Source organism: Anopheles arabiensis, chromosome 3 (genome assembly GCF_016920715.1).
Source record: "Anopheles arabiensis isolate DONGOLA chromosome 3, AaraD3, whole genome shotgun sequence".
NCBI classification, from domain to species: Eukaryota; Metazoa; Arthropoda; class Insecta; order Diptera; family Culicidae; genus Anopheles; species Anopheles arabiensis.
This window is the reverse complement of record NC_053518.1, coordinates 47,350,109-47,374,152: the sequence shown is the minus strand read 5'-3', so window position 1 is coordinate 47,374,152 and position 24,044 is coordinate 47,350,109. Positions and strand designations below refer to the sequence as shown.

The 24,044-nt window shown below is 40.5% G+C and overlaps 3 protein-coding genes across 8 annotated transcripts in view; 2 read left to right on the top strand and 1 right to left on the bottom strand.

Annotated features, from left to right (window-relative positions):
• Window positions 1-751: 751 nt before the first annotated feature.
• Window positions 752-5,328, bottom strand: LOC120901031 (myosin-13-like). The gene is made up of 6 exons (XM_040308735.1): window positions 5,244-5,328; window positions 4,874-5,173; window positions 4,643-4,779; window positions 4,439-4,578; window positions 4,288-4,345; window positions 752-1,959 (listed from the first exon to the last, which is right to left on the bottom strand). Exons 1-6 carry the CDS (start codon window positions 5,314-5,316, stop codon window positions 1,810-1,812), a joined length of 858 nt encoding a protein of 285 aa, XP_040164669.1. The 5' UTR covers window positions 5,317-5,328; the 3' UTR covers window positions 752-1,809.
• A 1,662-nt stretch (window positions 5,329-6,990) lies between these two features.
• On the top strand, window positions 6,991-14,756 carry LOC120903000. Of its 3 annotated transcripts, none has more exons than XM_040312158.1 (11): window positions 6,991-7,081; window positions 9,343-9,960; window positions 10,137-10,224; window positions 10,547-10,718; window positions 10,805-10,976; window positions 11,065-11,217; window positions 11,716-11,802; window positions 11,882-12,252; window positions 12,331-12,408; window positions 12,577-12,889; window positions 13,027-14,756. In XM_040312158.1, exons 2-11 carry the CDS (start codon window positions 9,736-9,738, stop codon window positions 13,351-13,353), a joined length of 1,986 nt encoding a protein of 661 aa, XP_040168092.1. In that variant the 5' UTR covers window positions 6,991-7,081; window positions 9,343-9,735; the 3' UTR covers window positions 13,354-14,756. The 3 variants fall into 3 exon arrangements, with proteins under 3 accessions (XP_040168092.1, XP_040168093.1, XP_040168091.1); XM_040312159.1 differs by lacking the exon at window positions 6,991-7,081 and adding an exon at window positions 7,091-7,769 and having other exon boundaries at window positions 10,583-10,718; XM_040312157.1 differs by lacking the exon at window positions 6,991-7,081 and adding an exon at window positions 7,091-7,769.
• A 5,564-nt stretch (window positions 14,757-20,320) lies between these two features.
• The window catches only part of LOC120902030 (tyrosine-protein phosphatase Lar), a 239,669-nt gene continuing 235,945 nt past the window's right edge, over window positions 20,321-24,044 (top strand). The window contains exons 1-2 of one of the 4 annotated variants that reach the window (XM_040310497.1): window positions 20,321-20,418; window positions 21,180-21,332. The gene's annotated coding sequence lies outside the window, so the exon portion shown is untranslated. Of the gene's footprint in view, window positions 20,419-20,951; window positions 21,333-24,044 lie in introns of all 4 variants that reach the window. The other 3 variants (XM_040310494.1, XM_040310495.1, XM_040310493.1) reach the window with 3 other exon arrangements.

Sequence of the window (24,044 nt, the reverse complement as noted above, 5' to 3'; positions counted from 1 at the left end):
AGCATCGAGATACGACGCCTGAAAGACGCCTAAGCTTAAACGTTTATCAATTAGTGACTGATCGATGGAAGATGGATCGATGGGCGGAATTTCTTGTCAAGCATCAAAGGGCACGTGCTCGAGGACACATGGGATGGCTGTTTCAGCTTAACCGATACCTATATTTAGATACTCTTGGGATTTTCAAAGCCAAAAGCCCTTTAAAAGCATTCATCATGTTTTTGACTGCACACTGAGGATGGATGTTTGGTAGAGGTCACACAAAGGGTATGTGAAATTTGGTGAAACAACTTAGCCTAGCCTTAGTGTTTTCAACAGATGGATATGTGTATATGCCGTCATGTGGCGAGTTTTGATCATTTGCAATTGATTACATATGATGCAAAGAAGCAAAGAAAGACAAAAGTATCAAATAAAAATGTTCAGGCAAATGTGTTGCTAAGCGAATATGCGTCGCGATATAAATCATGCTTGTTATAATCATTAATCTGCATGCCGAATGTCTCAATTATTTTTGAATTGGAGGTGCGTCTCACTCCTGCAGAGTGGATCAATCAATCAGACGAAAAGCGTATTTGAAAAAAAAAAATGAAAAAAACAACGAAAGAAGGCTACAAGATTGGCATGGAAGTCGTTTTGGAATATACCCGCAGACAATAAAATTGAACCACATTTTAAATCTGAATTTAAAATGAGTCATTTTGATACTGGAGATCATGTGGTATATGTCGCAAACACTCACACAAATGCATATTGAATAAAAATGATTTTTATTTTACCAAAATGATACAGAAGCAATCAGTGTTCTTACTAACACTGTTCATTAGAAATCATAGACTGTACCACGTGTGTTAAGTAAACAGACACTCTTAGCATCGAATTGATCCAACCGCTCATTCCGAATGCGCTCGTAGCAGATCGTTGGAAGATGGTCATTCAATGGAAGTTGGGTGTTGTGTAACGATGCGGCACCACCGATATTTGTGAATGGTAAGATCGCCATGGGGAGCGGGAAATGCGTTCCTTACATTTTTTCATCCTTCCCCAATCCATCCCCAGCTGCCATGTTGCTGTGTGTGGCATGCAACGAAAGTTGATTGACATCTCGCGACACGACTTTTATAGCCGCTGCGTTGCAATCTGCAAACGAACGATGGTAATGATCAACGGTGTGTACATTTTTCGTTCAGTTTTACTCTGTGGCATGGTTGGAGACATATTTTTGCACATAACCAACAAAGATCTTATACAACTCGTCATCAACAGATTGACCTTGTTGTAATGTGTTATTTCGTCAATTCACAATTATTGAAGAGTGGGACAATTTGCAGCTAATGCTAGCTTGAGAAATGAAACAAAATTGAAGATTGATTCATACACACGTCTCAATTTCTTCCTTTCGCGTTGATTGGAATGATGGAGCTCGATGTTAATAAGATTTTCATTTTTTTTTTAAATCAAATTAACTATTAACGAGGTATATCTTCTTCTCTTTGGCGTAACGTCCTACGCGGATATGTCGGTCTATACTGGCTTTCGAGAATTGATTCATTACCAGACAGCCGGATAGTCAATCCTTCCTACGGCGGGACGGTCCATTATAGATTTGAACCCATGACGGGCATATTATCGAGTCGTACGAGTTGACGACTGTACCATGGGACCTCCCAGAAGTATATATTGATTTTGATTACATATTAACCTCAAATAAAACTGTGTAACATGAATGATAACTGATACTTGAATACTTGGTTTGCATAATTCAACAAGTGTATCTTTGAGTTTTGTTCAATGTTTTTTTTGCTGTTATTAGTTTTGGTTTGGTGCATGATGTCCTTCTTTTTCCATAGCTTCTGAGGCACGATTTACACTTGATTGGCGTATTGTTAGCTCTTGTATATTATCTAAATTTTCTTCCATCACACAGAACGGATCATCTAAAGTCAAATTGTGGTAGATCTGTAAAGAAGAGTTGGAAATTTGTAGTATATTAATTACAAAGTATGTCCATGTTACTTATAATTCATATTAAATTATTAAAAGGTTACAAAATAACAGTTATAATTAAACAATATAAAACTCAAAATTGACATTGATTGGCAAACGGAGGATGTGCCATCAACGTGTGCCAGTTCATCTACTTCACTGCTGATATGTCGTTTGATGAAATCTGATCTTTTGTGGGTGTTTTTTTTCTCGAGGAAACCAGTTCCCGCTACTGTGGTTCCCAAAAAAGTGCAAATTAACGTCGAAGTAGGAGAGGCAACTTGTGAAGAAGATTTGTGAGCGAAAATGCCGTGAACTTGACTTTGCGCTTACCGTTATAACATGAGGAATCAGACGCCTTTATGCGATGCAGTCACTTTGGGGATTTTTTTATTTATCAAAAACCTAGCATTTTTTTTTAAATCAATCAATAGTTGATCAATAGGTGTATTATAATCTGAATATACGTAAATATGTATAAAATTTGTAAAAACGATTAAAAATAACATTTACGAAGTAAAAAACATAAGTAATCACATAAAAGAAAACACTTAATTTTGCAAGTTTTTAACTTCGAAAAAAAGTTGTAATTAAAAAAAAAAACAAATCTAACTATCTACAAATATAAATATTTTATTGCAATACTTAAGTTACAGGGTACGGCCCAAAAATCGTGGATACGCACCAAAAAAATATGGGAACTTTCCAAAAATTGATGGGAGCCAACCAATAAATCGTGGGAAACCCTGTATGCTGGAAGTAACGGTTAACTTGGTAAAGCCGGTCAGTAAATGCTTACTAAACTCATTTAACCATGCAACTACAAACGATCAGTTCTTATTAAAGTGAAAGATGAGAATTAAACTTGACTAGCTTTGTTTATGCAGGCGTCTATAGGTTATTGGACATCTGACTGCTCCAAAGCAAAGCAAAGTAAAGAAAACCTTCCCTCATCCCAAATTTTCTAAAAAATGGTGATAGTAAATTGCCACAAAACAAAACTTTCGCCCTCTTAGCGACTGTGTGATGTAACAGCAAAAGCTGCACCATATTGGATTGAGTCCTCGACCGTGAAAATTGAAGCTACGATCTGTGAGATTTGATCACTTTCAATCTTAAGTCACATACGTCCGCCGAAACGTGGCACAGAAAGAGGTCACCAATCACCCACGTACAAAGGTGCCGTCTGGAGCAAACGGGGTCCACGTTAAAGAACGAGCAAAAGCGAGCCGATGTTGAATGATTATTGGCGAACTCCGTGTAATTGGTTCATTTACCTGCCTGACGCAGTATTACGATACGAGTAAAAGGATTGAACAGTGTTGGGAATGAATAAATTATAGCGTATCATGTTCAACCTCCAATAGCTTAATTTTCCATAATAAACTGGTTCGAAATTCCGTGTGGAATATTTTTTGTTGATACACATATATTATTTAAAATTGGATTGAGGATATTGTTACTAATTGCAGGACTTTGCAATCAAGAAGACAGAAATGCGTGAACTAACTCGAATGAATCTACAACTTGCTCCTGAAGCATGATCGTTACAGCGACCTCGGTGGTGAAGTCAATCGCTTACTATTTACTCACCGGGTGCACCTATCTGTCAGTGGATGATTGTGCCGGTACCGTTTTTTGTGTGGATTTTGTTGTTGTTGGTCGTTTCGCCTTATGGAAACGCCGACGAAAGAGGTCGACAGACATGGGCTGTTTCGTACGCTTTTAAATTAAACGTCGTTTTCGCGACCCCTTTCTCTGCCCTGTTGAACATTTCTTCAGCCGAGTTCAGCCTTGAAAAACTCTCACTTACCAGCCTGTATGGCTTTGAACACCCGCAGTGACCTGCGCGGCTATGAAAGAGGAACTTTTTTTTTTGTATCCATTATGTGCAGTGCCAAATTGGAACAGTTCGTTTAAGTGCCGATAAAGCGCAGCGTACAGGCATACCACATTATGGGATAGCGGGTGAACAAGACAGAAAGGATGTCGGATTGCCAAAACATGGCAATGAGCGCCAAAATGTGGTCTAAATTGACCGGGAAGAATTGCAAGCAAATGGCTTTCGCATGGTTTGCGCAGTCACCTGGTGGTAGGCCAACACTAGTTGATAGTTAATGAATCGATCGCTGCCATATTTTAGATGTCCTTCCCGAACGCGATTGTGATCGCCGTGGGCATTGTAGACCGTTCATGGGCGACCCGCATGGGCGTGGAATCTTAGCTGGGTCGCAGAGCCGAATTGGCGAATGGATTTTAGTTTCAATATGTATTTCAGACTCCATCATAAGCCTAACTTACCTCTGGTCCTTTTGCTGTTGAACTTTGTTGGGCGTCTTTTACACTCTCAAATGGGTAGCTTAAGAATGAGAAACCCAATAAAATGTTATTAGTAACATAAAACTTTAGCTGTGCAATGATTTGAGCGTGAGGGTAAAGTAAAGTAGCTTACAATGTATCTTGACTCAATGGTGAAGTCACACTGTTTGCAGTGTCAGGTGTTAGCGGTTCACAATGACATTGGTCTAGCTGAGCTTTTAAAACTTTAATCTGTTGCTCCAACCGTTCATTTGTATTTTCGAGATGGTCAATCTGAAATATAAAATCAATAACTTTTTTAATATTTGTTAGGTTAATCACTTGGCACAGCAATTACCGATTCCAGTTCAAACTCTAAATCATCAATTGTCGCATATGCTTTGTAAAGTTCCTTCTCCAGAACAGAACAGCGATGCTCGAGTGAGGTTACTTTGTCTTCGATAGCCTTAGGTTTTCCTATGTCTGATAGCTTGCCTATCAGAAAATGAGAATAGAAAATGATATAATATTAATAGTTACTTCATTTCCAAGGAAGTCAAATTTTGTGTGAGTTGTATTATCCACTTGCCAATAATCTCAACAGGGGCTTGCTTTCTTTTCGCTCTAGATTGTTTCACTTCCAAAGCATTTTGTTCATAAGATTTAAGCTTCTGGTTTTGCGTAACGTACTCGCGAATTAGATCATTGTATCGTTTTTTGAGCAACACCTGTGCCTCGTACTGTTCACTATTACGAGCTATTTCTTTCTCCAGCACCGACTTACAACGCAGCCGTCCCTCTTCGGATAACGCATACTGTGCGCGAAAGCTTGCCACATCTTCTACTAGCACATTGTTTTCTTGCTGAAGCTTCCGGTTTTTGGTTTCCACTGAAATGAGGATATCATATCAGAACACTATTAACTACACACTTTAATAAAAGCAATGAGCCGTACTCACTACAGTCGAGTTGTGTAATTAGGTCACGTATTTTTATGTTTAACCTCAACAAATTCTCCTCGTATTTATCCATCACGACTTTACAGTAAACCGTTTATGCGATCAATGCATCAACAACCTTTGGCTACGAAGGGAAGGTCTATTTTTTATCAAAACATCGAGCCAAAGCATAAGATTTGCTGATAAGATTACTTTGACTCCGAGTCTCTAATACGGAGATATGGGTACATACTGGGTTTCTTGCGTTTTGCCTTTGGAAAGCGGAATTGTTTTAAAATTTTAAGAAACATTATTCGTATTAAGCAGTAAATGGTGCATTACGTTATATTGAACCACAAACAACAGTAATAATAAAAATAAACATCAAGATACTTTCGTTATGATACTTTCAATGAAACATTTCGAAACTCATGAAACATTTCATGGCGATAAGGGTGTCGAACCTATAAATGAAACATGAGTGAAAAATGTGAAAACTGACAGAAAAATATTTTTGTATTATTAAACGTACACCAGGATCACACATCAAGTCACACAAATTGACTTAATTTGGTAAAGTCTGAAACGAATATACAATATTGTATCATAGTATTGTATCAAATTGTATCGAATTTTAAACAGGCCGTTTAAGTTGTTACTAGTTGTGATTAGGGGAGTAGCTCTATCTATGAACATGTAGTTCTTGAAATCCTTAGAACTATCGTCTATATCGTGAAAATGATCGTCACACATTTAAACACTATTTTAAAAGTTTTGGTTTTCGAATGATGTAACTTTTTATCTTATTTGACAATTTTACGAATGAATAATAAATTATATTTTCAAAACGATTGATTGTGCTTTTGGATACATAGATATGATTAGTAGTAGTATTAACATTTCATCGTGTTAATGTCTCATCAAACATGTTTGATCCAAACCAAACATCTGATGTAAAACTAAACCGTGTATATTACATTTTCCGCCTAAGACGAATTTACCTACTTTAATCAAAATATTATATGCTATGTTTGAATAGGGTGGTTTTAGCAGGTAAATTATCTATACCATATGATTCTTAAGTCTCGAAAGCCTGTATAGGGCGACATGTCCGCGTAAGACGTTACGCCAAATAGAAGAAGAAGATGATTCTCACCAAGGCGATTTATTTTTTCGATTCTGAATGATCTATAACGGATATTTGTATTAGGTATGACAAATAATCGATCAAACTATTGCAATGTGGAAAAACTGTCAAATTTCAAAATAAATGCATATCTCATAATCCATGTACAACAGGCATGTATGTTTCGAGGAATACATGTACCACAAAATAAAATTAAAAAAAAAAACAAGTATTCTGTTATTTCTATAATATCACCCACTCAAATTAATAACAATTAACAAACAAAGCAAAATAAGAGAGCAGCATCTACTCGAATAAGTTTGATTGCTAAAATTAAGTTTGACAACCTTTGATACTAATAATTCTAGCCAGTATGATAGTTGTTGTGTAGCTGAAATAATAAAACAATAAAAAAAACATCTCTTCATATTTTTTAAAACTCTCTAGAATTTAAATGATTAGCAAAAAGAGCTGATTTGGTTATCAGGAAGTTGTAAAAAATAATAATAATAAATTCTGACAACTGTAGAAAATATTGTTCCGTGCTAATAGATGTCAAATAAATGTATAAGTATTAGTAGATTCAAAAGAAAACCCCACTGTGCACCTGCGCAGTAGTACATAAACATACCAACTTCCATCCTGCTTACAATGACAAATGGCACGTGTTGAAATTATCTATTGCATTCGTGTGAGAAGCATACAAAGCACCCATAAGGATATAAAATTTAAGGTAAAAATATTAAAAACATACAACAAACATACTGCTGGTGAAAAAGATGTGAAATAACAACGACAGAAGCTAAAATGAGGCAATCCTTTTAGCGCCGTTTCCCTGAACAGAGCGAAGAGATTTCCATTGGTGTTAGTGATTTTGTGCATAGATATGTACCGTCGTTATGTCACACACCAACACGCACTCAGACTGTCGTAACAGTGCACGGAAAACAGAGCTAGTTTTCGTCGGTCCAGTGTCAGTGTTCATCCTGTACGCTGCTCGTCAAAACAATGCTAGCTGTTTGCTACTAAATATGGCCGTCTAGGGTTGGTTCCACCCCGACTGGTGTGAAATGTGCTTGTGCTTAAGAGATGTGTCCTGCCCGTGCGGCGATAGGAAAGTGTTGTGAGAGAAAGTCCTACCGATATTGTGGAAATTGATGCTTATTTCGGAGAGGGGTTGTTAAAGTGAAGGGAACTAAACGTGAAGATTTGCACAGAAGCGGAGCTGTCGTTCAATTATCATTGGTTGACAAACATAAATCCTCCCACCGTTCCACACATCTACCGCTGTGCATGGTGTGTGCCACTAAAGTGGAAAAAGTGAAATAACTCGACAAACGACAGAATAATTCCAGCTTCGAATGTTGTTGATGGTAACACCGGAGGCTACGTTTGCTAATATTTGGCCTAACACGACGACCGTAAGTAGTGGATTACATTATGTTATTTGTTTGTTTCATAACCGGCATGACGTTTGTCGGAATCTCGGATGAACATAGCCATAATAGTGGATGGTTTTCTAAACTAAGATATGCACAAGCTCAACAGACCATACCATACCTTCGAGCATACTGGATGTTTGAGCAAAGAGGAAAATAGATTTGAAACACATTTAATCCGCACGGACTATTCTTGCTGGCAACAGTTTGCCTCTTGACCGGCCATTTCAAGGCGTTTGCTAAGCGAAAACAAAAACCCAGCCGTGACCTACATTTCTTCGTGGGAAAGACACATTTGCTTCAAGCAACTCGAAGCAAAGAATTGCATAGAAATGAGAAAGTGGATGATCCTTGACATTTATCGTGGTCATGGGATTCATTGAAACACACCCTTTTGATACTGCTAACTTTCGTGTGTCCTACGAAATGATTGTACTTTGTTATACAACGGAAAAAATTTGACCAAGATCAAACCAGCAGCAGAAGGATACTTTTTTCGGACAACTGCATGGGGTAAAGGATGGGGTGTACCGTTTATTTGGGGCAATATATTAGATACTTTATTGATGAGTGTCAACCGGAACAGCGGACGTACCGGCCAAGCCCATCGGTGATGCAGCAGCGATATCTTTGTTAGTTCGATGGTCCTGTTGCGGAAGAACGTAATGTGTGGCACAACGAACACAATAAATAAGGTGCACATTAGGGGGGTGGAAAGTTTGAAGCGGAGGAGATGGGAGGAACATTTTCGAGCATTTCGTATGCAAACCAGCATAATTTCCCTAGGAGACGTAGCGGCAGATGCATGGTAAATATTTATCGATCCCGACCGCTACTACGCACGATAAGCTTCCACTCCTAGCTGATAAAAGATTATTAGAGTTTGTGAGAGCATGACGATAAAACCTCAAATGATGTAGCAAAAGAACTGTTCTCTTCATGTGTCACATTAGGCCTTTTGATTTATCGTAATATTTTTACATCTTTGACTCTGATAAAATTATGTTATAAAGTTATTATTGTTTCGAAATCATATCTTAAACCATATCTAGTTTTGTAATTGATATAAGTGAAAGCAAAAGATCGTGTTTGCAATATCTACGATTGCATAACAGATGTCTTTAAAGATACTACTACCAAACTGAAAAGATTTCTTCGACGCCGATTGCATGCCACGTCGCAAAAGCGTCTTTAAGTTGTCCTCCACGTTCATATGGTTTGCGTTGTGCGCTGCAAGTGATGTTTAAAATTTTACGAGCCTTGCACAACGAAGCGCTGTACGCTTTCCACTCTATTATTATCATTGCGCCAACAGAATGGCTGCAATGGATGGCCTACCCGGGTACGGTTGGCGATCCCCCGCCCAGCCAAGGCAACCGAAGCCGGCAACGGAACGAGTGCATGTGCTTGTCGTTATTTGCGATGAGCATTATCTTTTGCAAGTGTTTGCAAAGGCTTCGCAGTGCAGCCGTCGGCTCCACCGGCAATTTCATGAATTCAATGTAGCTTCTGTTAAAGCATATGTATATGATCGTGTCCTTTCCGTATCGTATAGCCACGATCTACGGGTTAAATGTCAACCACAATGCCGCAAAGCAGATGGAAGTGGACTGTCGTGTTGAAAGGATAAAACCGAACGGCCCATCACTCGTGTACCAGCCCGACCATCAGGACACCGCTAACGAGACATTGTCCTCACGAATGTATCGCTGTGCGTTCGTGTGTGTGGGTGCATGCAACCATCAGTTCACTATCAGAGGACTCCTTCCACACGACGTCATTGTTTGAGTCCTCGGTATCCTTGACTCTCCACACGTCACGACACGTTGCGACCCAAGACTGCTGCCGGAGGTTTCGTTCGCTAAGACACCGTCAGACATCGGACACAGAGAAGGAGAAGGCATAATCCACGCCACGCCGATTGAAGTGATAGGAAGCAGCAGCGGCGATGTCCTCCCGTACGAAGCGCATGAAGAAAACGTCATGGGGAGCGCGGGAGCGAGCGGGCATGAGCTTCCTGATTGTCGTAGCGTTCTTCGCCGTCTTCGGGCTGATCATCCTGACGGAGGTGCTCATGATAGATGACCGGGGCCGGGCGGGTAGCATCATCGTGCGGCACGGCAGCAATGGAGGCCGGTTCGGTGAATCTGTCCCGGACTATGACGACGTGAAGGTAAGCTGAAGCTAAATTATTCCGTAAGCGTGGAGGCTTAATAAGATAGCAGTCGATACAGCTAAATGAGCCGGGTAGTACCACGGTAGCGGAAACAATCGACACTAACCCTTTGCTTTCTACTTGCTCGTTCGAATCGGGCTCGGGATTTGCCTCGTGTGTGTGTGCCTCCACAGGATGACTATCTAGACGACACAGGAATCTTCGTGCGGGAGACCAAGTACGGCGGTGCAGCTGTGAAGAACATTCTTAAGAATCAAAAAGGTATACTGCTTTGCGTCGGCTCGTCGACTTTAGCGAATACATAGTTTTTGGTTGCTATATTTGCTGCTTGTATTATGTTTATTTGAACGATTTGTTTTACCAATAGCAGTATCACTCGGTTGGGTTTGAATCGTTACACTTTTCATGTTATTTTAATTTCAACTACACATAATTTCACTAAGCATAAGGTTCAATTAATGCAAGAATCTTTAGTTTGCATTTCCCTTGCTTGCTACGCACTTGGTTCTATTCTCACTGTGTAATCCTTGGGTAGACATTGCCGTTAGTGAATGGTTGTACTTTTCTCCTATCAATTTCAAAGATCTGAAAAACTCTATTGGCATATCCGTGCTAACAGATTCGGCCGAGCCGCGGAACCCTCCCGTTGTGCCTTGGGGTCAGATGTTGCCGTCGAAGATCGAGCAAACGCTGCCCCGCTTTCCGGCCGACATGAAGCCCACGGACGGCTCGTGGGAGATAGTTAACGGTACAAGGTAATTGCTTTGAATACGAGTGCATTCGACACGATAGTGCGACGATGAACCCGGTTTCGTTTTGCATATTTTACTTTTTTCGACAGGTACAAGTTTTTTGTGTTTTCCGCCTTTTATGATCGACGTGACGGCAAGCTGGTGCGTGTTATTGGGGCAACCAAAACACGTGGTCCGGAAAAAGTGTGGTGCCGGTTTTGGTACCAAACTGGGGTAAACAGTACGAAATATCGATCGGCTTCGGTGATGGCACGCGTGAAGGTGAGTAAGCAGGGAGTTTGCACCGTAATGGTGATTTGGCTACTAGAATAAGGTTTTTGGTTGTCTTCTCCCAACGCTTACATTATAGATCATTCGAGAGAACTGGAATCTTAAATATAGCGCTTGCTTTATCCTGTGTCCCATAAGGGGACCGTATCCAGAAATTCCTCACGCTGTGAGTGTGGTTAGTAAGATAAGAGCGGCCCCGGGCAACGTACTCATGCTGCGGAATACAGACAACGTAAGTAGTTTCTTGCTATGAATGATATACCGTAAGGTGATACTCGTACCCTTTCAAACACAGATAAATTCTTTTTAAAGAAATATTACAAATTAAAAAATGAGTTTGTATGTTGTTTTTATCAATTGTTACATAGGTGCACTTACAATATAGATATTTACCAATATATATTGCAATATTACCGATATTTGTAATGTTTTATTGCGGTCATATAGTTTCTGTAAAATAAAAATATGAGGTTGATGAGGTATTCTTGACTCAGGCATCATATCTAGAGTATCTTCTTAATGTCTTTTACTTAATTTGATTCGTATTGTAGAAATTGAAATTGATTTATGTTGTGGTAAGATTATTAGTAAGATTGTCAATAGCTAAACATAGCTTAAACTTTAAATCGAACTTAGTTATCAATTATGCAGGAAATAAAAAAAGATCTAATGCTACAAATAAACTTTTTTACCTGTTGTTTATGCTTTTCTTTGCAACTCGCCAATATAGGATCCTGATTTTACAAATCGCACATTTAGCAACATTCCGAACAGCATCGGGGTGTGTGTAAAACCCTTACATTTCAACTATGATCAGGTAATATCACATATCAACACTTGTTTGCAGACTGCCCATTTTAAATATGGTATTCCTTTCTTTTTTATTTATTTCATAGGCCCTGTACTTGTTGGAGTTTCTGGAGCTCAATAACTTGCTGGGCGTAAGTCACTTTACTTTCTACAACCACACGATTGGCCCAAAAGCGTCCTGCGTGCTACAACATTACGTAAATGGCGATCTGCCACAGCACATCGTACCGTACGAGGATGCTAGCCCGGCAAAGGCACGCAACAGCTCAACGGTCGATACGACCGATGCTTCTTATCACATGCCTACCAAATACAATGAAGACAATACTGCACAACTAAAGCCAAAAATTACTGTAAATATTTTGCCATGGAATTTACGAATGCGTTCCCAAAAAGAGATTCGTACCGAGGGGCTATTTGCATCACTCAATGACTGCTTGTATAGAAGTATGTACAGGTAAGTGCGATGCTCTGGGGCAGTTTCTAGTTGCAGCAAAGGCGAGATAATAATCAATTATGCTATCCCATCCTGCAGATATTCACATGTTGCTTTGATTGACTTGGACGAGTTTATCATACCGCACCACAATGACACTTTGATCGATCTCATCACGTAAGTGGTTCCGAAGTATGCACTTCAGTATGCCTTTGAAAAATATGCTACGGTGAAGCGCAAGAGTGAGAGTGTTGAATGACACTCGATGCTCTGCTTATGACGATAATTACGTGTTTTGTTTTCTTCTTACATGCTGCCCTGGTCACCCACGCTACGCCGGTTCAGATGGTTGTCGAAGCGCATCAATAATCGCAACACGGGAGCGTATTCTTTTCAGAACGCATTTTTCTATCTACAATTTGCTGACGATGAGCACATGTACACGGCATCAGACAGGCAGGCACACTTGCGGGCAGCGCTGACCACGCAACGGAAGACTCGCCGAAGATCGAAACTGCATCCACAGAAACAGCGGTCGAAATACATCTGCAAACCGGAAGCTGTCATCGAGGCAGGGAATCATTTCGTGTGGGAGTTTTGTCCGGGTCGAGGGTCGTTGAACGTTCCGGCGGATGCAGCTATTCTGCATCATTACCGGGTAGGCTGAAAAATCTATCGAAACGCACCTGTAAAACATGACTTCTTTTGAATTTACTTCTGCTTTTCTTTAGAAATATCTTTTTGCCCTACGATCAAATATGTTTGGATTTAAATGTTTTATTTTTACATTTGTAGGTATGTGAATTCGGTGGAGATGATTGCATTAAAACACCATCGGTCGTCGATCGTACCGCTCATCGCTATTCTAACCGCTTGCTGGATCGAGTGGGAACGGTGTACAACTACCTGAAGGATGTGTGTAGTTTACCTGATGTTCCTAGGGCACCTACAAAGCCGCCTCCAACGCGCAAAAAAGAACTAAAAATAAGAATTCCACTCAAACCGGAAAGCGATAAGAAGACGGCGGAAACAACCAAACCCCATCCAAACGGGATTAGTAATGGCGCAATAACACAGCAATCGGCGACCGTTCCAATGGAAGTCATCCTCAAGACTCGTTAAGGATGAACATCACAACTAAAAAAGTCGAAACATGGGCAAATACTCATTTAATGATTTTTATAATTTGCAATAACTTTATCATTTTCCTTAAACTATACAGCCTAGAATGAAAAGTGACAACAGAGCTGATAAGGATTGCGTAGCGAAATTCCGAACGTTATTGCATTCTGGGATAGTTTGCATAAAATATGGTGAGAGAAACACCAATGTGACTCCAATGTGCTAGAGTACACGATTTAAACACAGAAAAGTGAAATAGGTATAGGTATGATGTACGAAATTATTGCTTCCTTTTAGTTTTCTATTGTGAATGTTAGTATGTTTTAAAACGATCTCTCAAAATACTTATGTGCAATCTGTACGCAGTGGGAGTGAATCTTAAATTATTGTTTTTTTTTTTAATTAGCGAACAAGAATCTTTACACTTTTGGCGATTGCTTCAATGAGTACATTTAAAAATTGGCCCTAAAAGTTCCTTACACGTTTGGTTTACCGTTTGTCATCTGCTGACCGTATATTCCAGTTAGCTGTCATACGTTGTACACCTTGTTACAGTAGCATAACCAGTTCCTTATAGTTTCAAAACGTTCGAGCTGATTGACTCGATGTAGCAAACTAACAAATACGCAGCATAGGAGCAAACGAATTTTCTAACTCTTCCATTCGTCACCATTCGCCGATCGAGAATATCTTCGATTGGAGATAATTCTGCACACACGCTATTAGTGCAACAGACTCTAGAAATAATAACGACGCTGCCCGACAAAGTGGGAAGCAAGTTATAAGAGCTACTAGAAGCAACTGTATAATGGCGATAATCAACAGAAGAAACGCAGCTAAAAAAGGGTTTAGAACACCGCATATCAGAATAAGGAATGCATACATCATACAACTATTGTTTTATGTTGTTTATCTACCAAGTTCACAGGTTAGCATTCTTTACTAGAACCACACGGCCAAAAGTTATAATAACACTGCATAATTTCAACAGACATTCTAACGAGTTTGATTGCATAAAACAGACACAACAGTTCTATAGGTATATCGCTTCTTAACTTACCCCAGACGAGAAGGTAGGGATATGCCGAAAGGCAGATGGTAACAAACTGAGAAGCGCTAATACGTTTTACATTCCTTATACGTTTGCGTTGCGAGATTTTGTACGCTTTTACGGATAGTTGTATGCAGTTCAGTGTAATTTTCTCTACATAACAAGCAAAGTTTTAGGTGCAAGTTCTGTGAATCAGATTTTAATTGATACAGTAAAATATTTATCATACTCATGGGATGGGCTGGATTGTATTCACGGATCGAAACAGGAGCGCAGAGAGCAAATCAAACGGGTGGGAGGGAATGCAACGGCATATAATAAAGAAATGGAACAGGTAATATTTTACAAAATATGAATGCCAAGTGGTATGTGTTATGAGAGGCTATGATTAATACAATGGCATGAAAAAAGAAGTAAGTATCCTATGCTTAATTCCTTCTTTATTGAAGTAACCTTTCGTAGCCAACGGTCGCTGCAGTTACCCGCGAAGCGAATGAAATAGAACTCATTTCATTCCTTACATGTGCACATACATGTGTATGTGTGTAAATGTAGTGGTTTATTCGAAAGACACATTCGGTTTCTAACATGCCGGGGTGATATCCATCCGAAACATTATCCATAGCGTAACCCCTAGCAGGGGGCATGACTGCGTAAAGCGGTTCTACAAAGGAAATGATTTAAAATTTGAGTGTTTGTCTTTAATAATTTAAACAAAAAAAGAAATATGATACAGATATGATTGCTCGTCTATGGCAGTCCACAGTGTATATCCGAAATTGTTTAAAAGCTTTTCATATATATTGTTTAATATCACATTACTTACTTACTTACTTATCCGGCGCTACAACCGCTTTGCGGTCTTGGCCTGCCTCAGGAGTGTCCGAAACCGCTCACGGTCTCGCGCCTTCGTCTGCCAGTCCGTTATCCCGGCCTTAATGGCGGACGCCTCCACGCCATCTTGCCACCTCAATTTGGGCCTACCACGCCTCCTCTGTCCTTGTGGACGGCCTAAAAAGACTTTACGGGCTGGGTCGTCCGTTTCCATGCGTACAACATGGCCAGCCCACCGGAGCCTGGCGAGCTTAATACGCTGTACGACAGTGAGGTCGCCGTACATCTCGTATAGCTCGTCATTATAGCGGCTCCTCCATTGTCCTTCCACACATACGGGGCCAAGTATCCTTCTGAGCATCTTCCTCTCGAACGCGGCTAAGAGGGTTTCGTCAGATTTGGACAGTGTCCATGTCTCAGAGGCGTATGTGAGTACTGGTACTATATAGTCCCAGCTTCGTCCGTCGCGACAGGTTCTTTGAGGTGAACTGCTTTTTCAGGCTGTAGAATGACCGGTTGGCAGCCAGCATCCTTGCGCGCAACTCAACTTCCATACTGTTGTCGTTGCTGACCTTTGACACAAGATAGGTGAATTCTGGGACGACTTCAAAAGTGCGTTCACCTATCTGTACATCACGCCTACGTAGATTTGGATTATTTATTGGTAGGTCCGCTGATGTTGCCACCATCAGTTTGGTCTTTGCCTCGTTTATCTGCAATCCGAGGTTCTCTGCCGCCTGCTCAATCCCTTGGTAGGCTTCTGCTACATAGGAGAGCCGCAGACCAATGATGTCTATATCATCAGCGTATGCCAGGATCTGGGTTGACTTATAGAAGATGGTTCCCGTAGTCTCCACCCTCGAGTCGCGGATGGCCCTCTCTAGCGCCAAGTTGAATAGGAGACAGGCAAGCCCGTCCCCCTGGCGCAGACCCTTGGTGGTAGCAAAAGGTCCTGAGAGTTTTCCATCCACCCTCACCTGGCATGTGACGTTGGTCATAGTCATTCTAATTAGCCTTATCAGTTTGGCCGGGATTCCAAATGAGCTCATAGCGTCGTACAGTTTTACCCTGGCTATGCTATCGTATACGGCTTTGAAATCTATGAAGAGATGGTATGTGTCGTTTCTGTATTCAGCCATCTTCTCCAAGATCTGCCGCATGGTGAAGATCTGATCAGTGGTTGATTTTCCGTTTCGGAATCCTCTTTGATAGTTTCCTACTATCTCTTCGACGTGCGGGACAAGGCGATCCTGAAGGATCAGGGAGAATATTTTATAGGCGGTATTCAACACCGTAATACCCCTGTAGTTGTTGCAGTCCAACCTGTCTCCCTTCTTGTATACGGGGTAGATGATGCCGAGATTCCAATCACAAGGCATCGATTCGCTATCCCACACCTCAGTAACAATTTGATGAATCTCGTTTTCTAGTCGTGCACCTCCATTCCTGACCAGTTCGGCTGCAATTCCGTCGGTTCCGGGTGCCTTGTTATTTTTCAGCCGACGGATAGCCTTTACACGAAAGCCTTTTTCTTCTATGCTAGGTGGCAGTAGCATGACACTATCTGCTAGTGGCGCTTCTAGCTGTTCGTTAAACTGGTCGTTGAGTAATTCATCAAAGTACTGAGCCCACCGCGAGAGAACCTCTGGCTGGTTACTAACCAGATCTCCATCCTTGTTGCGACAGCAGGTCGCCTTAGGTACAACGTTGTTTTGGTGACCTGCTATCGCTTGGTAAAACTTTCGTGTCGGTCCGTACGCCTCTCTGGTTTGCTCGAGTTCCCGCATGTTTTGATCTTCCAAAGCATGCTTCTTGGAGCGGTGAACTCGTTTCTCTTCGCGTCTGAGCCGTGAATATTCCTCTGCGCATGCCCGCGTTCTATGCCGTTGCTGCATTGCTCGGTATGCAGTATTCTTACGTTCGGTCACTAGTCTGCATTCATCGTCGAACCAGCCAGATTTGGTGTTGCCACGACGTGGTGGGAGTATATTTCTTGCACAGTTTATTATTTTTGTTTTTAGAGCGTTCCACCTCTCGCTCGTAGTTTCATATCTGTTTTCTGGTAGTAGAGACTCGTCTAAAGCGGCTTTGAATTCCTGTTGGACAGTAATGTCCCTTAGAGAGTCCGTGTTGAGCCGAGGCTGCGTGTTTTCTCCGCCCCCATTGGCGCGGGGGCGGGCGATTCTACAACGTATCACTAAGCCAACCAAGTAGTGATCGGAATCGATATTGCCTCCTCGATGAGTTCTGACGTTTAACAGGCTCGACTGTCGTCGGCGGCTTATTAACACGTGGTCGATCTGGTTGAAGGATTCGCCATCCGGGTGCGCCCACGTCATTTTGTGGATGTCCCTCCGTGCAAATTTGGTACATCCTACAACCAGATTGTTCGCTGCGGCGAACTGGACCAATCTACTACCATTATCGTTACTGTGCTCATGCAGACTGTGACAGCCAGTGTATTGGCGGTACATTGGCTCCCTACCGACTTTTGCGTTGAAGTCCCCCAGGATGATTTTGAGGTCATGCCTGGGGCACGCATCTATAGTTCTAGCGAGGCGGCCGTAAAAAAGGTCCTTCTCCTCTTCCTCTTTATCTTCGGTAGGGGCGTGAACGTTTATGAGGCTTATATTAAAAAATTTGCCTCGCATGCGCAGGGTGCATAGCCTATCGTTTATAGCCTTGAAATCTATGATTACGGATTTCAGCCGGGGACCTACGGCGAACCCCGTTCCGAGCACGTGGTGGCGGTCGTGGCAGCTGTAGTAAATGTCGTAGCATTGCTTACCACGCCTGTTGTGCACACCGTTCCCTAGCCACCGAATCTCTTGTAGAGCTACGAGGTCCATGCTCAGTGTGGCTAGGGCGTCATCAAGTTGTTTCAAGGCTCCGGCTTTTCTAAGAGTGCGTACGTTCCATGAGCCCATTTTTATCGTTGTCCGGGGGCATTGCGTTGGGTCGGTATCGTTAAGTCCGTTTCGTATCCTTCTGATGCTTTCTGTAGTCAGTTGTTACGTGAGACTGGGTGACTGGCCCTGCGCCCACGTGGCCGTTTTATTTTGCGTCGGGTTGCCCCCCGACGTTCAGGCACCAGTTTCCCGGGATACCCACCCCCTCCTGGTTCGCCATATGCCACCATCCGCCCAAGGGGTTGGATCTAGCCCGTGTACCCAAGCTAGGATATATGGAGGCACATGTTACCACTCTGCACGACGAGGACGTGTCGCAATAGGAGTTGGATGGGAGAGCCTGTGTTATCCCTCGGAGGGCTTCAGATCCCATCCCATTCCAGAGCGATATAATATCACATTGCGTCACGATAAAATTCAAATGAAAAACGATTATGTTGATGTTTCATCCGTTTTATGCAAGAGAATATTTCCTTTCAGCAAGTTGGTTGGTTGCCTACATATACAGATCTATTGTTTATAGTTTATTGTTATTCCATCCATTGAAAATCGGTTTAATAAAATATGTTATGTTTAAGTCTTGATAGAAACACGTCTCATTTGAATATACGAATCTGTAATGGATATATGTGGGATTATTCAAATTGTGTTATACGATGAAGTCAAGCTGGTAGCCAAATACTGACTAAATCTACGATTCATAGCATTGAATGGTGTGTTACTGCAGTACATATTGTTCGTGAGAGCTTCTTTATAAATTTGACGATTCATGAATGTTATGCGAAAAACGATAACACATATATTGTTGACTAAAAACGGGTCGTCGATCATTCCTTACAGTACACCTGCTATGAAGTAAACATGAGCCCTGCGGTTTCTATGGTTGTATGATTATTAATTTAAATTTGGTCTATCACAATGTGGTAGACACTGTGGTTTGTATTTTTTAAATATCTGCATCATTTGCCGGCATAATCAGTGAAATAATGTCGAAAACACCAGTTATACTGGGTACAGCTTTGCAATATCAGTGAAATTACGGATCTGTAAACTGGTGATGAATACAATTTAAGCACCTGTGTTGAAGGATTTGGTTATTCTTAAATTTTCCTGCTTTATCGAGCACAGGGTGAAGTTATTTGACCGATGTGATATTTAGATTTGAAAATACATTAATTGAAGAAAGGCAACAATGTACTGGAAGTCTAGCTCTAGTCGCTACCCCGTAATGTCCGGCCTGAAAGGCTTGATGTAGAAGTGGCGAAAGAAGTCTAAGAATAAGGTCTTTAGTTTAATAGGTAGTTTAGAAGTTTAAGAGGTGAATTGAGCATCTGGACAATACGTTAACAAATATCTTGAACGATGGCATCCAACGATGCATTATTACATGAGCAATGTGGAAGTAGTAGGTTATAACTAAATTAGAAAAATAAGTATCTTGTTAATACAAATAATGTAACGTATTCAACGTAATTAAAACGAATAAATTATTACTACAATTTAGTAACGGAGAATCAGGACACCTCGACATCAATCAAGAAACCTCAAAGATACATTGGGTTTCGGCAATTTAATTGTCAAAATAATACCACGGCTTCGCGCTGACGGAAAAAATGAGACTGTTGGTCAAAAAGAATTTCTATCTTTTTCAATATAATACTTAATAATCGTTTGACTGAAGGGAATATTCAACATTCGTTCAAAGTGATTATATGGTTGGATTATATTAATAGCCTCACGTTACTTTACTGTAACATAACCTTTCATAGTAATTTTAGCAATTTATAAATGTAATTTTGCAGTGAAAATCCTAAAACAAGGTTGTAACATCCCAGCATCATTCACATTTGGATAGTCATCTAATACACACGGTACAGTTCTTTGTGAAATAAAATTGCTCGTGATAATGTATAGGTTTCCTTCTACCAATACATTCTTAAAAGCCACGTGGCTTTCTATCAACAACACTGGGGTACGCATCCCCACTGTATGCTATTTACATTGCCGAGCGTATTTTCTCTATCATATTTTTCCTTCAGTGTACGGAATTTCCCAGCTCTCACGATTCTCGCAAAAACTAGTTCTCTCGTAAAATTCTCCGGAATTCTCCGACGAAGGATGTCCTTTTTGCACGATCTATCTTGCACGATGGCAGCTTTCCTCAGTCATTGAATGGCTGTCGGAAGGATTGCACAATTGCTCTGAGCGTAGTGTATTCCAACAGAAGCTGCTACAATAAAGTGTTGTTATTTTTTGTGTGATCTATTTTAGGTAGTGTAAAATAAGAGCTTGACGAAGCAGAAAATAGATGTGCATGCCACAGCATTATGTTGATTGATGTGAACTAGCCAACCAGGGGCTCTCCGGAGCAACTGTTTTATATTATATAAATCCAGTGCCGAGAACAACAGCTGATAAACGGCAGTGCACAGTAAAAGTCGATCTGGGTCGAGTCTAGCATGTCTGTCGGTCGTTGAGTCGGTAATCTACGGCCAATGCGTCTGCTATCGATCGATCGATGCCATCATCTTGTAGTCCCGTTCTAACGACTGACAGTGATATCGTCCTGAGCACGAGCAGTAAATCCCGTCGGAGCGTGGTTACCCAACAGAGGTTATGTGTCGGCGCAAATGGTGCTAGTTGTTAAAAATTACTATTTGCTGCTACAGAACGCATCGGGCGTTGCACCTTTCTGAGTGTAGTGTATTTAGTGTTTGCGAGAGAAAGGTTTAATTTGCAATATTTATTTTTTTTTTTCAAATAGTTTTGCCCTCGTTTTATCTTCTTATTTTACTTTGTTACAGTGATTACTCATCACTTAATGGGTGTAAAGCATTAGGTTTCGAAGCGGCATTTGCCGCACAGTTATCAATATTAATTGGTTATGTTTTCATTTGCATCGAGTTAGTGGTGAAGTGTATTGGTGATTGGTGTTGTTCCACAGTCAGTTACCGAAGTGCAAATGTTGTTTCTGCCGTACGTGTGTGGTGTGCGAGTGCTTTATGTTGATGTTGATGAGTTTGTTTCCGTAGTCTCAGGATGTCGCTTGCGATAATCGAGTGTGTGAAGTGTGCCGCGAAACAGTGAATCCTTCCTCAATAATCGCCACAACAAACGTTAGCGCGGATCGAACCGGTTGGGATACGCAGGATAGGAAGAAAAAGAACATCAGCAACAAGTGAAAGGTAAATGTCATTTATCATTGAAACGAATCTGGCCCTAGGGGGTGATATTGTATGTAAATTTCAGCGCGCTTCAATTGTACGCGAATGGATTACGATTTTCACAACAACAGCAACAAAAAAAAAACATCAAGTGCGATCGTCATAATCCCTTAGGGGAATTATTATAAGGTATAGTAATAGCGATAAATGTGATGTTTGTATTGGAACATGGAAAGCAATTGAACCATATATTCAGTAGTAGTCAGTTGATATGACGGGGTAATAACGACGAAGTAAGCCACTTATTTGATTTTTATGAATAGAAATTAATTTTTAATTTTTTTAACGTTTATATAAAGTGATTTGGTTTTTGCTAGCACTAGTGCAACAAGAAAACCGACGTAGAATGTTCGATTGAAATGAGGACTATTAAAAAATAACCACTTTCGCAGCGCAGATTGCAATGGTGTGTTACAGAGTGCAATCGATATAATACACCCTCTATTGCTATTGCAACTACAACTCTATTGAAGCTATCGCAACATTGCGTTCTGGGTGCAGTTCCTTTGAGTATTCCCGTGCACTTCGACACTGTAGCATTCCACGGGGTCCTTTGAAGTGCTACCAACGACATCAAAGAAGTGTTTTTTGCCTTAATTTGGTTTCTACTTCAACTAGCGTCTTATGCATCGGTTAATGTAGCTTACCGCAGCGATTTATTTATTTCATTTGTACGGTCATACTACCTTGAGCTACTAACCGTGTTGCATAAATATATTGGTTTGAATTATAACTTTATCGTTTGAAAATACTGAACAAATCACGTATAGAAACACACTACCTATTGTGTATTAATTTTATTTAAAATAATAGACAATATAGGCAATTCGAATGGGATTACAACGAATATGTTATATTTTAAAATCTGTTATGGGTGGGAAAACGCTTTGTTTTTGAGTAGAAGGCTCTACAAGGTTTAGTGATAAGAGACAAGGTGTTACCTCGCACATTTTACTGTAACTATTTTAGTCTGCAAAAGCTTATGGTTATTTGTAACGGTGCTACATAGCCCCACGCAACTAAATTAGTATCGTTCGGTTAAGTAGCAGACAATGGAATGAAGTGAATATTATCATACATAATTTATCTATTATTTTACAGTTTTTGTATGCATCCAAATAGACGAATATCTTCTTTTCAAATAAACACTGGAAATGAATGGTTGTAAATTAGAAATATTGATTCACTTGTGCACTTTCACCGCCAAATAAAATGCTCCAGTGGTTTGTTTGGGGTTTTTTTTTTCAGAATTGTAGACAAATGTGTTGAAAAAGGAATTCAACAAAACAGATTTCCTTCCAAACCTTCTCACAATATTTATTTCATACCAAGTCCCACGACATAATCATAATTCTACTTAGCAATCGGTACAGTGTGAATGTTATTCATGGTGTGTGAATTTTTGCGTCTCCACCCGGCCTGTACATACACCGCACACGGGGGCGATGGCATTGTGTTCGTGTGCTTTCAAAATCGAAAAGCTCAACCACACCACCAGGCAGCCCGCTAGTCATCGTGCACGGGAAAGCACTGGAAAGAGTTTTCCTGCAACTCACCGAGCCCTTGGGGGACACGGTTTGTGAAGTGGCAAAAGGTACTAGGCCAAGCGAAGTACGCTCAGCCTTCTTTTCACGAGGTGCTTTTAAACATGAATAATGTTTAGTTTATTTCAGCAATGTATTGCATTATTTATGATTCATATACGTTAACTCGCATGCTCGTACGTATTGTAGGTATATAACGCTTGTAGGCACGTCTTTTCCCCTTCTTCCTGCCACTAGCGAGCGCTACACTCAAACGCTTTTCCGCTAGAGTGTACAATGGCAGCAAAAAGGGTCCAAAGTAGCGGATTTGAGTTTAGGTTGGAAGACGTTTATTTGGGATGACAGAAGAGGTTTTTATTAAAGTTAATGTTAACAAAATACGATTTCGAGCTGAAGAACAGATGCTTGGACGTATATGCATAACATCGGTAATGGTTAAGTGTAATAATCGAATTTTTTCTACAGTTATAATGGCCAGATTATAAAACTAGTGACTGTTAAAACGTTTAAAAACGCTACCACCACATAAATCTAAACGAAATTCTATCCTGTATACTGTAAGTTATGTGATAATGTCACCATCATTATCTATGTGCTGTTTCATTATCGTTGTGTTGTTTCTGTTTTTTATAAATTTAAATTGTTATCCTATAGCTTTATTCCTACTTATTTATCCGGCGCTACAACCGCTACAGTAAAATTCTATCAGATTCAATAGAAATATTTAAAAAAACAGATGTTTAGATTTTTGATAATGCATACCAACACTAATAAACAATTAAAGATTTACAGTAAAATCCCTTTTCCTTGACTAAAGAATATGATTGCGTATTTCAGTCCGTTTGTTATAGTAATGGTTTAAATGGTTTAAATAATCTAACATGTTTCACAACGTGAAATACTAGATCTTTTTTAGAAGGTTCAATATTGATACGCCGATGCTCGTACATAGCCTATTATTATATTTTTAACTGTTGAAATAACTATATATCGGTCTCGTAGTACAGTCGTCAACTCGTACGACTTAACAACATGCCCGTCATGGGTTCAATCCCCAAATAGACCGCGCCGCCATACGTTGGACTGACTATCCTGCTATGGGGGGGAATCAATTAGTCACTGAAAGCCA

Coding starts and splice junctions, on each gene's coding strand:
- LOC120901031 (XM_040308735.1), bottom strand. CDS start 5,316: ATGGATAAATACGAGGAGAATTTGTTGAGGTTAAACATAAAAATACGT. Junction 4,579..4,642: donor TAGAGTTTGAACTGGAATCG/GTAATTGCTGTG, acceptor TTTATATTTCAG/ATTGACCATCTCGAAAATAC. Junction 4,346..4,438: donor CCATTGAGTCAAGATACATT/GTAAGCTACTTT, acceptor CTCATTCTTAAG/CTACCCATTTGAGAGTGTAA.
- LOC120903000 (XM_040312158.1), top strand. CDS start 9,736: ATGTCCTCCCGTACGAAGCGCATGAAGAAAACGTCATGGGGAGCGCGG. Junction 11,803..11,881: donor TACATTTCAACTATGATCAG/GTAATATCACAT, acceptor TTTATTTCATAG/GCCCTGTACTTGTTGGAGTT. Junction 12,890..13,026: donor CTATTCTGCATCATTACCGG/GTAGGCTGAAAA, acceptor TTACATTTGTAG/GTATGTGAATTCGGTGGAGA.